A 14,495-nucleotide genomic window follows, 5' to 3' on the forward strand; every position below is an offset into this window, starting at 1 on the left:
ATCATGTTAGTGAAAATCTCATAACGCTCTTGTCTCGCGTTTTGGTGGTATCTCTCCAACAAGTCTAGATGCATCTCGTATGGATACATGTCCTCGTAGGACTTTTGGAATTCGGAGTTCATGGTGGCGATCATGATGCAATGTACCTTCGTTGCATCTCGCTCATGAGTTTCAAAGGCGGTGATTTCTTCAGGAGTAGCAACTTCGGGGTTGATTTTCTCGAGCTTCTCATCGAGGACATACTCTTTATCCTCATAGCGAGCAATGGTGCGAATGTATCTTATCCATTCGCTAAAGTTTGTTCCATCGAAGGTGACCTTTTGGCAAAGGCTCATCAACGTGAAAGAACTAGCAGCAGCGTTGTTTGCGTTCGACATCTATAGAAAGGACAATGATAGATTAGAATAAGAATCCCTAATTATCACCCAATAAGAAAATTAGGGCTAGGATCCAACAATAACATTTGCATACGAGAAAAGGGATGCCGTAATCTAACATGCAAATAAATTGAAGGTAAGTGAATGACGATTCACTAATTCTCCATTACAAAACTTAAACTATTAGTCCTAAGTGTTTTTGAGAATTCCTAGGTTCGGATGAGATTCATTGAACTATTCAATGGCATGTTTAAATCTCGATATGCCCCTCTCGTTTGTGACCGGGATGCCGAGGATCACAAAGCGGGTGTGAATTACCATGCAAATTCACATGGTACCTTCATTGTAACGATCACCTATTCGATGTGCCGGTAAACCACACACGCTCCATCAAACTATGATAAACAATGAATCACCCTTTGCCACCTTCGCTTAGAACCAATTAGTGTGCCGGTAAACCACACACGCTCCACTAACTTCTTAGCAAGGTGCAAAGTGTAATTTCATGGGATTGCATCAATTCACTTTTCCTAAAGTAACTAAGATTGGGAATTTTTTTTTTAAAAAAACGTGTAGTTACTTTGTATTTCTTATTATACTTTTAATGAGAGGATGAGGTTGCCCTATCCTACCCGTTCGGCTAACGACCCTCCACCAATCAAGCAAGCGGTGGGTGTGAGTGTACACCCATTAAGCGCCATTTTATAGGCCGCAACCTTATACCCACCTTATAGATCGGATTCGTGAATGAGGCCTACTAACGGTAAGACTAGCATTTAGTTATAAATATATATATATATATATATATATATTATTCTAGTAATATCATATTAGTATAGGGTTGTATTTTAAAACCTTTTAAAATCTAGGGTTTGAAATTTAAGTTGTCTGAATTAAAACTTTTAATCACAAATATAAATTTCAAAACTTTGAGTAGGTTTTAAACATTTAAAACATGAAGGATCAAATAACAAATAATTCCGATTAACAATTAATATCCTAATTATCTTTATTTGATTTATCCAAGATTTCTTTTAAGATAATTATCAAATTAATTAATCATTTATCACATAAGGAAATTAAATATTTTATTAGATGATAAATATCTTTAATTAGATCAAGATAATAGTCATATATATCAAAAAAATCGAATTAGGGTTGATCTAATATGATTAAGGTAAGTTTCCATAAGATAAACATGAAAAAATCCCGGTTTTGCCTAATCCAGACGCTCGGACTCGCCGAGTACATGACTCATAAACCCAAAATCGAATTTTGCAGGTTTGTTTGAGTTTATCAAGCAACAATTTAAAGAAAACCAAGCTAGGCTCTGATACCACTGATGGGTTTTAGCCATAAGAACTTTCCTATGTGCGCATGCAAAACCCTAATGCTTGGATCTAGGCTTTCTAATTAAACATGCTTTGAATCCAAGACTTCTAATGGCTAATTAGGTTAAATAACAACATTGAAACAGATCTAGAATCATACCTTTGAGTTCCTTGTTGATCTTGTTGTCTTGGAGCTTCTAGAGTCACAAATGTCACTCCTCTAATGGCTTACAAATACCAATAGCAAGCAAGATGATTTAGGAGAGAGGAGAGGGGAGGAATTCGGCCAGAGTATCTCTACTTTAGATGGTGTCTCGAATTCCCTCACCCCTATGGTCTATTTATACTTGTAGACTCCTTAAGGGTTACAACCTAAACCCTAATTGGATAATCTTCTCTTAAGGCTATCCAAATCCATTCCATAGATAACCCTATGGACGATTTTGGCTTATCCAAGCCCTAGAAATCGTCCATCCTATCTAGGATAAGGATTTATAGTCTAAAGCGTAACTATCAAACAATTGACAGTTTATACCCTCTTATTTAATTAATCTCTTTAAGTCACCAAATTAATTCTAAATTAATCTATGACTTATATTAATCAAATAACCATATATTATTCCTTATAATATTTACTCTCTTTTAACAAATCATCCATCAAGTTGCTATGGTGAAGGCAACCCAAAAGGACCATGCACAACCGGATCAAATACTTGCCTAATATAGTTGCAGCCTTAGACACTATTCCAACAAAAAGGGGGGTGTTTGATTACTTGAAAATTAAAAGACTTGAATAACTAAACACTTGCAATTAAGCAAGATAGTGAGATGCTCAAATATTGTAGATAGTTGGTTAACTAAGGCAATTCAACACAATGAACATTTGTGTGTTTATCATTAGGATTCAACATGAAGCTTATCATTCATCCCAAATTGGTTATAACAATCATGAAACATGATATGCCAAGATTCCTATTAGGTAGAATGGAGGTTGAGGAAGCCTACAACACACCTTCTTAATCAAGATCAAGGGTTTAATTGAAGCAATTGAACCCAAGAAGTTAATTAGCCTTAAGAAAGAAGGAATCCCCAATTCCTAAAGGATGTCAATGCTTACACATCCATAAAGGAGCTATGATTCATAAACTAGAGATGATTTTTACCATCATAAAGCCTTTGTTCTAAGTTAATTCAATGATTCAATGCAAAATCAAAGAAATAAACTAACAATAGTTCATTCAAGTGCCATGCTCATGATCAAAGCATTAAACAAGCATAAGAAATATTATCTAGAACCATAAACATAAGATAATTGATAATCTAGCATGAATCCTTCAAAAACCCACAAACATTCAAAGGTTTTAACCAAAGTTAACCAATATAGAGAGTTTAGCCACTCATAGCAATAGAAAAACAATCACAAAAGTCTAATTGCATAAAGAAACTACCAATATCTTGGAAAGATGAAAAGAAATGAGTCTTCAAGCTCCAAAATCGCCTCCTATAGGTCTCCAATGGTGAAAAATCGAGAATGTGGCTAATGGAACTGATCCCCCCAGGTTATGGTGTGCCAAATGACCAAAATGCCCAAATTGGGCAGTTGTGCGGGTACCCGCGCGACGGAAATTCCACCCGCGCAAGTGTTTTTGTAATGATATTGTCTCTTCATTCCTCCACTCCACCCTTCCATTACCAAAGATTCCTTTGGTCCCCTCCATATCCATGTGATTTAAACCAACCAATCATCATTTAGCTTGAAATATGGATGCTCCAAGCCCAAAAATAGAAGTTTATGACCCATCTTCACAAGCCCAAAATATCCAAGTCCTTAACTCTTAATGCCCAAATCTTCTTTTATGGATCTGCCAAGCCTAACAATTCCTCGAGAGCCCACTAAGTCCGACTCCAATCAACCCGCAACCGCAATGAACACTGAAAACCTGCAAAATACCTTATGCAAAATAAAAAGCACCCGGTACGATCCATAATAAAGAAAATAAAGAATATACAATGCAAAACTAATTAAAAGAGCTAAAAATCTAAAATAAACTAATAAAAATAAGGAAATAAAATAAGCTATCAAGCACCAGAGTTCTTCGGGATGTGTTCCCCAAAGAGTTACCAGGAGTGCCTCCAGAGAGGCAAGTGGAGTTTTTCATTGACCTGGTTCCGGGTGCCGCCCCGATCGCAAAAGCACCATATCGGTTGGCACCACCGTAGATACAGGATTTATCTACACAAATTCAGGAGCTGTTGGACCGGGGGTTCATTCGTCCGAGCAGTTCCCCGTGGGGTGCACCGATTCTTTTCGTGAAAAAGAAGGATGGATCATACAGAATGTGTATGGGTTACAGGGAGGTGAACAAACTAACAGTGAAGAACCGTTATCCGTTGCCGATGATCGATGATTTGTTTGATCAGCTTCAGGGTGCGTCCTTGTTTTCTAATATTGAGCTTCGGTCTGGGTATCATCAGTTAGGGATTCAAGATGAGGATATACCGAAGACATCTTTCAGGACTCGGTATGGGCACTGTGAGTTTGTGGTGATGCCGTTCGGGCTAACCAATGCCCCCAACAACGTTCATGGATCTCATGAACAGAGTGTGTAGGCCGATGATGGATCGGTCGGTGATTGTTTTTATCGATGATATTCTGATCTACTCTAAGACCAGGGAGCAGCACAAGTAGCATTTGAGGGAAGTAAAAGAGACCCTGAGGGCGGATAAACTTTTTTCAAAGTTCTCCAAGTGTGATTTCTAGCTGCGGGAAGTACAGTGTTTGGGGCATGTCATCAATCCAGAGGGTATTTCGGTTGATCCAGCCAAGGTTGAGGCTTTAATGTGGTGGGAAGTACCAAGGAATGCATCAGAGATCCGTAGTTTCTTCATCTTAGCGTGATACTATCGGAGATTTATCTAGGATTTCTCCAAGATTGCCGTGCTATTGACCCACTTAACCAAGAAAATGTAACTTTTTGGTGGGGTGTGGATCAACAGATGGCTTTTGAAACCCTGAGACAGAGGTTATGTGATGCTCTGATTCTAGTACTACCTGAGGGGTTGGATGATTTGGTAGTGTACTGCAACGCGTCAATCTTAGGGTTAGGTGCGATACTGATGCAGAGGGGACATGTGATATCTTACGCCTCAAGGAAGTTGAAGCCTCTTGAGGCAAATTACCCCACTCATGACCTGGAACTGGGGGCAGTGGTGTTTGCCCTCAACATTTGGAGGCACTACTTATATGGTGTGCGGTTCACTATATATCACTATATATACTGATCACAAGATTTTGTAGTATTCGATGGATCAACAGAACCTCAATATGTGACATAGGAGGTGGCTGGATGTGCTGAAGGATTATGACTGCGAGATTCTATACCAGCTAGGAAAGGCCAATGTAGTGGCCGATGCGTTGAACCGCAAGACGGTTGGGTCCCCGATCAGGGACATTTGTATGAGGATGACTGTGATTTCGCCTTTGTTGGATATAATCAAGGGGGTTCGCGTTGAGGGGGTGAAGAAAGAGAAATGGAAGACAGAGAAAATTCAGGGATAATATCCTTTGTTTTTCAAGGATAGCCGCAACTTTTTGACTCAGTGTGGCTGAGTGTGGGTACAAATGGTAGAGGGAGTGCGGCAGAAGCTACTAGAGGAGGCGCACAAGTCCAAGTTCTCTATACACCCAGAAGCTACAAAAATGTATAGGGACTTGAGACTGAGTTATTGGTGGCCCTGCATGAAGCGGGAGATTTCATGGTTTGTGGAGCGGTGCTTGACCTGTAGGAAGGTCAAGGCTTAGCATTAGCGGCCTCATGGCAAGGTTCAGCCACTACCAATCCCCATGTGGAAGTGGGAGAATATCACTATGGACTTCATTACAAAGCTTCAGAGGACGGCGGGGGGCGTTGATGCCATATGGGTTGTCGTGGACAGACTGTCAAAGAGTGCCCACTTCATTTCAATTTCCAAGAGTATATCCACGGAAAAGTTGGCAGATATTTATGTCCGATAAGTGGTAGCTAGGAACGAGGTGCCAGTGACGGTAATTTTGGATAGGGATGTCCCGTTTACATCTAGGTTTTGGAAGAGATTCCACGATGAAGTGGGTACTCAGCTACTTTTCAGCACGACATACCACCCTCAGATGGATGGTCAGCGTGAGAGGATAGCCCAAACACTAGAGAACATGCTTCGAGCCTGCGTATTGGATTTTGGAGGGAGTTGGGATACGTATCTCCCACTGGTAGAGTTTTCATACAATAACAGTTATCATGCCAGTATCAACCGAGCTCCATTCGAGATGTTATATGGTCGGAGGTGCATGACCCCAGTATGCTGGGACGAGGTTGGGCATCGATTCATGGGGAGCACTGAGGTAGTGCTCAAGACCACCGGGTTGATTCAACAGGTGCGCGACCGGTTGCGAGTCGTGTAGAGCCGTTAGAAGATTTATGCTGATCGACGGCTATCGAAACTCGAGTTTCAGGCGGGGGATTTTGTTTTGTTGTAGGTGTCGCCCCGGAAGGGGATTATCAGGTTTTGTAAGAGGGGCAAGTTGGGGCCTTGGTTCATAGGCCTGTTTAGGATCATAGCCCGAGTGGGTAAGGTGACATATCGTTTAGAGCTTCCAAAGGAGCTTAGTTAGATTCACAACACCTTCCATGTGTCCCAGCTTTAAAAGTGTGTTGCTGACGAGTCTACAATTGATTCCTTGGATGACATTTAGGTGGGTGGGAGCCTGAATTATGTTGAGAAGCCAGTCGTTATCTTAGATAGGAAGGCGAAGGGTCTTCACAACAAGGTAGTGAAGTTGGTGAAGGTACAATGGCAGCACCGGAAGGGCTCCGAATGGACTTGGGAGCCAGAGGAGGAGATACATGAGCATTATCCCGATCTGTTTACGACTATGGACTTCGAGGACGAAGTCTAGTTCAAGTGGGGAGAGTTGTAACACCCAAAAACCTGGTATGTCTTGAAACCCTCAAGAATTTAATCATAATTGGTCCCTTGAGTATGTTGGGCGTACCTATAAGTATGCTTAGTGTACTCTGCATGAATGATCGTGGAGGAGCCTCACGTACGCTGGGCATACGTAAGGGTACGCCGGGCGTACGCATCAGAGGGTCAAAACCTTAAACCCCAGACTTGTTCCCCTATTTAATCATCCTTTAGCCTCTTGCACCAAACCCTATCAACCTCTTGAGCCTCTTTTCATCTACTTTCAGTTACGGTATTGTGTGTGAGAGTTTTGAGCTTAAGGAAAGGATTTTGGTGGCATTTTTGAGTTCTTTCACAAAAGAGAAGTGGTTGTGCAAGCTTGGAGCGAGTTGGTGCTTCAAGATCCTGCCTAATAGTCATCTTGCAAAGCTTCTGGAGGTATAAAGCTTGCACCTTTCTATCTTAATTTCTAGATCTAGTTAGGGTTTCTTGTTTGGTCCCTTTTTGGATGATTTTGGACCTCCTTTGAGAGTTAAGCAACTCCAAGAGAAGGGATAGACATATCTGAGGTCCTTTGGTCCTTTAGTACCATAAAAATGGAAGCTTGACGAGAGCATTGCCCTTATGCAGGGGTTAAAGACCTTGGAAATGTCTTAATTGAGAAGTTAGGTGTGTATAAGTCATGCAAAGACATAAAAATGCCAACTTTATGCCTTAGGATATCTTTACAGACTTAGATCTGGCTTTTGGACGTAAAGGACTCGAGTATTAAGCACTTAATGGGGAAAGTGCTTAAACTGAGGGTACACTGGGCGTAACCTAGGGTACGTGGGGCGTAGTCCCATGTCCCGGTACGCTGCGTGTACCTAGATGGTACATCGAGCGTATGCAATGCAGATGGACCGAACATGTTTTGGACCCTTAGGCTATTTGGGTCTCATTTGATTATTGTGCTTGGTGTAATCTAGGAATTATGAGTCATATAATTGTTGTGGGCCATGGAATTAGTGTTGGGCCTTTATTCAGCCAAGAAGCTCGTTAAGGATTTCAAACTTGGGCTTTGGGCCCATTAGCAAATGATGGTTATTTGGGCTTTATGGAAGGGTTGGGGGAGCTGGGTTCCCTTGGTTAACCAAATTTCTAACATTGGTTAATATTATCATTTAGCTTGGGAGGTTCTGGACTGTTAAAAGAGCAACTATTGTATTTAGCAGATAGAGGTGAGTCTTCTCACCATACCTATGGGTCTAAGGCACCAAGGCCGACCCATTATGTGATGATGATATATGTGTTCGTCTTTCTATAATTTGATATGATATGTGATTGTGTGTTTTGCATGAAGACCTCGGGGGGAGCCCGTGACATTGGATGTAAGATTATGTGGGGTAGCCCATGGCAGTCCTAGGTAAAGACCATGTGGGGTAGCCCATGACATTAGATGTAAGACCATGTGGGGGAGCCTATAGCAGTCCTAGGTAAAGACCATGTGGGGTAGCCCATGACACTAATACAGGTTTTCTGTATGCATTGTTTATGTGATATGTGTGTAGCTTTAATTAGCTAACATGATATGCGTATGTGTGGTGTGTGGTATGCTCTGGGGAACTCACTAAGCATTTCACTTATAGGTTCTTAATTTGTTTCAGGTACATCTGAGCCCAAGGGCAAGGGCAAGACGTGATGGCGCGGCATGCACTTTATCTCTCTCTCTCTCTCTCTCTCTCTCTCTCTCTCTCTCTCTCTCTCTCTCTCTCTCTCTCTCTCTCTCTCTCTCTCTCTCTCTCTCTCTCTCTGTTAGGAATTATAGACACTCTAATGATTTGAATAAGTTGTAATGAATCCTTGATTTGAAAACCATTATGTTGGGATTTCATGGTTATGCAATTATGTTTTATTAATTAAAAGTGAAAAAAAAATCTTTAAAATTTTGGTCGTTACACGGTTGATCTCAATCCACCTCCAAGACCAATTAAGGGTCTCCACCTAGGTGTCGTTTTATCCGTTACCCATCTGATGTAACAAAGACAGCATAAATCATAATTACACTGAAAAACGTAGATCTAATCGGGTTTGTAATAAAAAATGTACATTCATATAAAAAGTAGAATGTATAATTATTTTTATTTCATAACAATATTTTCTTTTTTAAACTATTTGCGCAAAATAACTAATCGTCTCTAGAAATTAATTGATGAAAAAAATTATTCACATCCGTCGCTTGAAGTGAGTAAACGGCTAACACTAATTACCGAGATTTATTTTTACAATGAATACATTTTAAAATTGACAAAAAAGAAAAAAGAGTTTAAGCAACAAGAAGTAAACCGCATACAACCAATTTTTTTAGATTTTCAGATGATAATGACAATTGTTTTTATGACGTTTATAATTGATAATTAATGTATAAAATTCTATATTTTTTGTTCTTTATATATATATATATATATATATATATATATATATATATATATATATATATATATATATATATATATATATATATATATATATAATTTTTTAAAGTATATAATTACTTAAAGTTTATTCTAAAAATTTTAACTATATACTCTTATAAAAGAAAATTTTGTACATAAAATATAATATTCATATGAATAAGAATTGTTTTATCTTGTTAGATTGCAAATAAAAAAAGATGAAATTTAAATTGTTAAATAACACATTACTAACATTTAAAACATGTTGGATGAAAATGTGAGATCAATTTAAAAAACAAGCCTATTATTATAAATCAATCTCAAATTCTAAATTCTCAAGCTACTTTATTTAGAAATATTTTTATAAATGACCCAATATTTACCAAAATAAAATAATAATAATAAAAATAAAAGAAAAGAAATGAAACCCTCACATTACCCCTGCCAACATTTCCACCGGCAATCTTGTTGCTCTTTTCTTGTTTTGTTTCGTATTACACGTATGTAGGAGGACGTGATTATGGCGACAATGGAAAAGGTCAAAGATGTTCCTTCAAAAAAGTCAAAAAGAAATCCGACAAGAGTTTGCGATTGACAGTAGGGCTTTGGGTTATTCATTTATTTTGTTTGTATGCAAAGACATGATTAGTAAGTCAATACCACTTTTTTTTCTACTGCAAAGAGACAGTTATCATAGTAATTTAAGATACATACAAGCACGTTAATATATTACTATGAAAAAAATTGTGATCATTTGGAGTTAAGCCCTTAACAATTTAATGTTATAAGTTTTCATCAATATTAACAGTAGGAATAACAACAATATTGTTATCTTTGCTGATCTTTATTTTCAAGCAAAAAACTATCATTATTTACAATTAAAAATCAATGATGAAAAAGAGTTTACTGTGACTATGTAAAATTATTACAACATATTTAACTAATATATTATAAAAGGAAAAAATGTATAAATGTTTCATACAAAAGGAAAAAGGAATATAAAAGAAGACAATTCAAATATTTATCAAACTACGGATTCGATTAAACGAGTAACCTTATCATGTGAAAAGGAAACATATAACTATGAAACATTTGTTTTCATAATTAATACAAAAATTAATACAAAGAATAAACATAAACGACTTGTAGAACATAAATAAGCAAGGCCCAATAGTCATTACATGTTGGGACCATGCTGATTCACGAATACATTTGATTAAGAATAAGATAAACAAATGAAGAAGACAGATTTAGATTTGATAATGCAATGAGTCTCATTCTGGTTCGTTTAAGAAATTTGTGCTTTAATAATGCTTTGGTATTCCGGGAGACTTTGACGGTGGGGGTGGTGATTTATAGTAATACGGACGTGGGAGTAAATGTGATGGTAGGGGAGGAGACTTGTAAATGTAGGGATGGGGATGAGATGGTGATGGTGGTGGGGGTGATTTGTAGACGTATGGAGGTGGTGGGGATGGTGATGGCGGAGGAGGAGATTTGTACACATAAATGGGACGCGGAGATGGTGATGGTGGGGGAGGAGACTTGTAGACGTAAGGAGGTGGTGGTGATGGTGATGGTGGAGGTGGAGACTTGTACACATAAGGAGGTGGTGGAGATGGTGATGGAGGAGGTGGGGACTTGTAAACATATGGCGGTGGTGGAGATGGTAATGGAGGAGGTGGAGACTTGTAAACATATGGAGGTGGAGGAGATGGTGATGGTGGTGGTGGAGACTTATACAAATAAGGAGGTGGTGGAGATGGTGAAGGAGGAGGCGGAGATTTGTAAATGTATGGAGGTGGAGGAGATGGTGATGGTGGTGGTGGAGATTTGTAAACATATGGGGGTGGTGGAGATGGTGATGGTGGGGGAGGAGACTTGTAGACGTAAGGAGGTGGTGGTGATGGTGATGGTGGAGGTGGAGACTTGTAAACATATGGAGGTGGTGGAGATGGTGATGGAGGAGGTGGAGACTTGTAAACATATGGTGGTGGAGGAGATGGTGATGGTGGTGGTGGAGACTTATACACATAAGGAGGTGGTGGAGATGGTGACGGAGGAGGCGGAGATTTGTAAATGTATGGAGGTGGAGGAGACGGTGATGGTGGTGGTGGAGATTTGTAAATGTATGGAGGTGGTGGAGATGGTGATGGTGGGGGTGGAGACTTATATACATATGGAGGAGGTGGAGACTTGTAAACATATGGAGGTGGAGGAGATGGAGATGGTGGTGGTGGAGACTGGTATACATAAGGAGGTGGTGGAGATGGTGATGGAGGAGGTGGAGATTTATAAATGTATGGAGGTGGAGGAGATGGTGATGGAGGAGGTGGAGATTTATAAATGTATGGAGGTGGAGGAGATGGTGATGGTGGAGGTGGGGACTTGTACACATATGGAGGTGGAGGAGATGGTGATGGAGGAGGTGGAGACTTGTAAACATATGGAGGTGGTGGAGATGGTGATGGAGGAGGTGGAGACTTGTAAACATAAGGAGGTGGTGGAGAAAGTGATGGAGGAGGTGGAGAGTTGTATACATATGGAGGTGGTGGTGACGGTGATGGTGGCGGAGGAGACTTGTAGATATAAGGAGGAGGTGGGGATGGTGGTGGTGGTGGCGGAGACTTGTAGACATAAGGAGGTGGTGGTGATGGAGAAGGTGGTGGTGGAGATTTATAAACATATGGAGGTGGTGGAGACTTGTAAATGTACCTAGGTGGTGGAGACTTGTAAATGTACTTAGCAGGAGGTGGTGGAGATTTGTAAATGTAGCTAGGTGGTGGTGGAGACTTGTAGATATACGAAGGGGGAGGAGATTTGTGAAGATAAGGTAGATGCGGCCATGTTTTTTTCACCGGTGGTGGAGACTTGTAAACATAAGGTGATTTTTTCCATGGATCCTTCAACGGTGGTGTCAGTTTCGAATTTTTGGGCAATGGTGAATTGTAAGCATAAGGTTTATCAGCAATGATAATTGTGGCTAACAAGAAGAAAGCAAAAGCATAAACTAGTTGAGGCCAACGCCTCAACACCCCAAGGCTTCCCATATTAAGACACCCTCTTCCTTTACAAGATTAAGACTTGTTTTGTTGTGCTTAAATGGTTTGATGTGAACCTTTTTATAGACGTCGTATATATTTTTAATACATAAAACAGGTTGTCGTAGTATTGCTAATTTATTATTTTTTTTATAGATTAATAGGAAACCCCCCACTAAGTTTCTGATCTATTAGATTGATTTTATATATTTTAATTTGTGTGCTAGACCTTTTTTTATACCTGTCTTTTTAATTTATATTTCGCAATTACATAAGCAAGCAATAGTTACATATGTACATTTACGGAAAAAATTCATCCAATTGACGATGGTAACATACTGTACGATAAATAGCTCATTATAAGTTTTCTGCACATCATAAGATGAGTAATAAGTAAATGTATTTTAAACAAAAATGAATTTATTACATTTTATCTTTTTGTTTTATTCAGAAAGTCTCCGTATACATTTGGAAATCCAAATCTAGTACTCAATCCTAGAAGCACATTTTTTCCGAAAATGGGAAGTAGTGGGTTCCACTTCCCACGTTTTGTTTTCAATAAACTAAGAGTAAATTACTTTCTTTGTCTCTTGTTCATATTCATTGTGCAGTTTTATTTAAACATTTTGATTTTCAAGATCGAATTGTCCATGTAGTTTCTAAAATTATAGGTTAGGTCCCTGAGATTGTTATCGTCTAATGAATTCTGTTCATTGCCTATGAAATGATTAAGTTACTCTTACTTTGTCTTTTTTTAACGAATTCCATTCATTGCCTATTAAATGAATAAGTTACTCTTACTTTGTCTTTTATGTTGTTTTCTCATAAAGCTAATCACATCCATTCATCTCCTCCAGATTTTGTTTTGAAAAAATAAATAACAGAGTAAATTATGGTAAAGTTTTGGGTGTGGTTGTGATGATTGTGTGATAAATAACAGAGTAAATTAGAATAAAAATAGCAAACAAAGAAAAGGAAATAAGATGATTGTGATGGTCATTGTGGTTGGTAGTCGAGGTGTGGTGGTTGGTGGTTACTGGTTAGGTAATGTGGTGGTGTTGGTATGAGTTATGAACTTATGATGGTGGTGAGTGGTGATCATTTTATTTAAAAAATAAATTAAAATTATAATGAGAGCAAAAAAAAGACAACTATGATGGCAAATTCGTCATTTAACATGCATTTATCGAGCTTTTAAACGGTAACAACCTCAGGGACCACGATTGCAATTTTTAGGAACCATGAAGACCAGCCATGGCAAAAGTTGAAAAAATGGACTAAAAATGCGTATGGGTGTAAACTACAGCGACGATAACTGTAATTTACTCATAAACGAATATGTCAAAGATGTCCAGATCAAGAAAGTCAAAGAGGAGTTGGTGATGCCAGGCTACCAGCAAGTCACTGTGTTTTAAATTGCACTATATATGTAATAAACGCGTTTATGGGGGAAATGGTAACCCTAAAACTGAAACATGTTTTCTTTTAGATTTTATTAGAAAATTGATTAGAGTAATGTTTATGACTAAGTCAATGCTTGGATTTTTTTTATACCGCTATAAGCATTTTAAAATCTACCCTAATAAATAAGAATGATTTTGCTACATGTCTTCTTCTCATTTATTTTGACACATGTTATTTTATAGATTTTTTGAAAAATAATATAATATCCACTTGTCATTTTTATAGATTTTTTCATTTTTAGTTAAATTCCACCTATTAAATGTCATTTCATATTAATTAATTTTATTAATATATTAATTAATGTACATAATAACTTTCTATTTGTGAATTCCTCTTTCTATTAATATATTAATTAATGTATAATTAACTAATGTAGATATTATCTTTCATTTTTGAATTCATATTAAATAAGTTGATTAGTATAGATTAATTAAGATTAAATTACATAAATGGCCCATGTGATTTACCACAAGTCACAAACTCACTTGTTACTTATTTTATTATGAACATAATCCTTGTGGATGTCAAAACTTACATGAATGATCTTTTTTTTGCTCACACCTTTTACTTTTGGACCTTTTAATAAACCCGTGTAATACACGGGTCACACACCTAGTTATAATTAATAAAAAGATGCATCGTTATTGGACGTGTTTGTGTAAAGTTCGGCACAAGGATTTCCATCTTTTCTTTTGAACGACAAATAATTTTTTTTTTCTCCTGTTAGGGATTGAACTAAGTGAGCTAACTAGTTGTTAGTTTAGAACTTCTATATTAACTAAGTGAGCTAACCCTAACTTATATAATAGAATGAGGTTCTTGGTCATAATTTCTAGTGATAATTATGGTAGTTTACTACAACAATTATGGGTTTTAAGACACACGTTTGGTTGTTTGGATAATTTT

At 38.0% G+C, this 14,495-nt stretch overlaps 1 protein-coding gene across 2 annotated transcripts; it reads right to left on the reverse strand.

Moving 5' to 3' along the window:
• Nucleotides 1-10,102: 10,102 nt before the first annotated feature.
• LOC145032454 (uncharacterized) lies at nt 10,103-12,173 on the reverse strand. Of its 2 annotated transcripts, XM_078981268.1 has the most exons (2): nt 11,341-12,173; nt 10,103-11,265 (listed from the first exon to the last, which is right to left on the reverse strand). In XM_078981268.1, exons 1-2 carry the CDS (start codon nt 12,132-12,134, stop codon nt 10,389-10,391), a joined length of 1,671 nt encoding a protein of 556 aa, XP_078837394.1. In that variant the 5' UTR covers nt 12,135-12,173; the 3' UTR covers nt 10,103-10,388. The 2 variants fall into 2 exon arrangements, with proteins under 2 accessions (XP_078837394.1, XP_078837393.1); XM_078981267.1 differs by having other exon boundaries at nt 10,103-12,173.
• Nucleotides 12,174-14,495: the final 2,322 nt, after the last annotated feature.

This window comes from Lactuca saligna, chromosome 2 (genome assembly GCF_052625555.1).
Source record: "Lactuca saligna cultivar CGN05327 chromosome 2, ASM5262555v1, whole genome shotgun sequence".
Taxonomy (NCBI): Eukaryota; Viridiplantae; Streptophyta; class Magnoliopsida; order Asterales; family Asteraceae; genus Lactuca; species Lactuca saligna.

Excerpts from the sequence above, each read along its gene's own strand:
- LOC145032454 (XM_078981267.1), bottom strand. The coding sequence starts at position 12,134 with ATGGGAAGCCTTGGGGTGTTGAGGCGTTGGCCTCAACTAGTTTATGCT.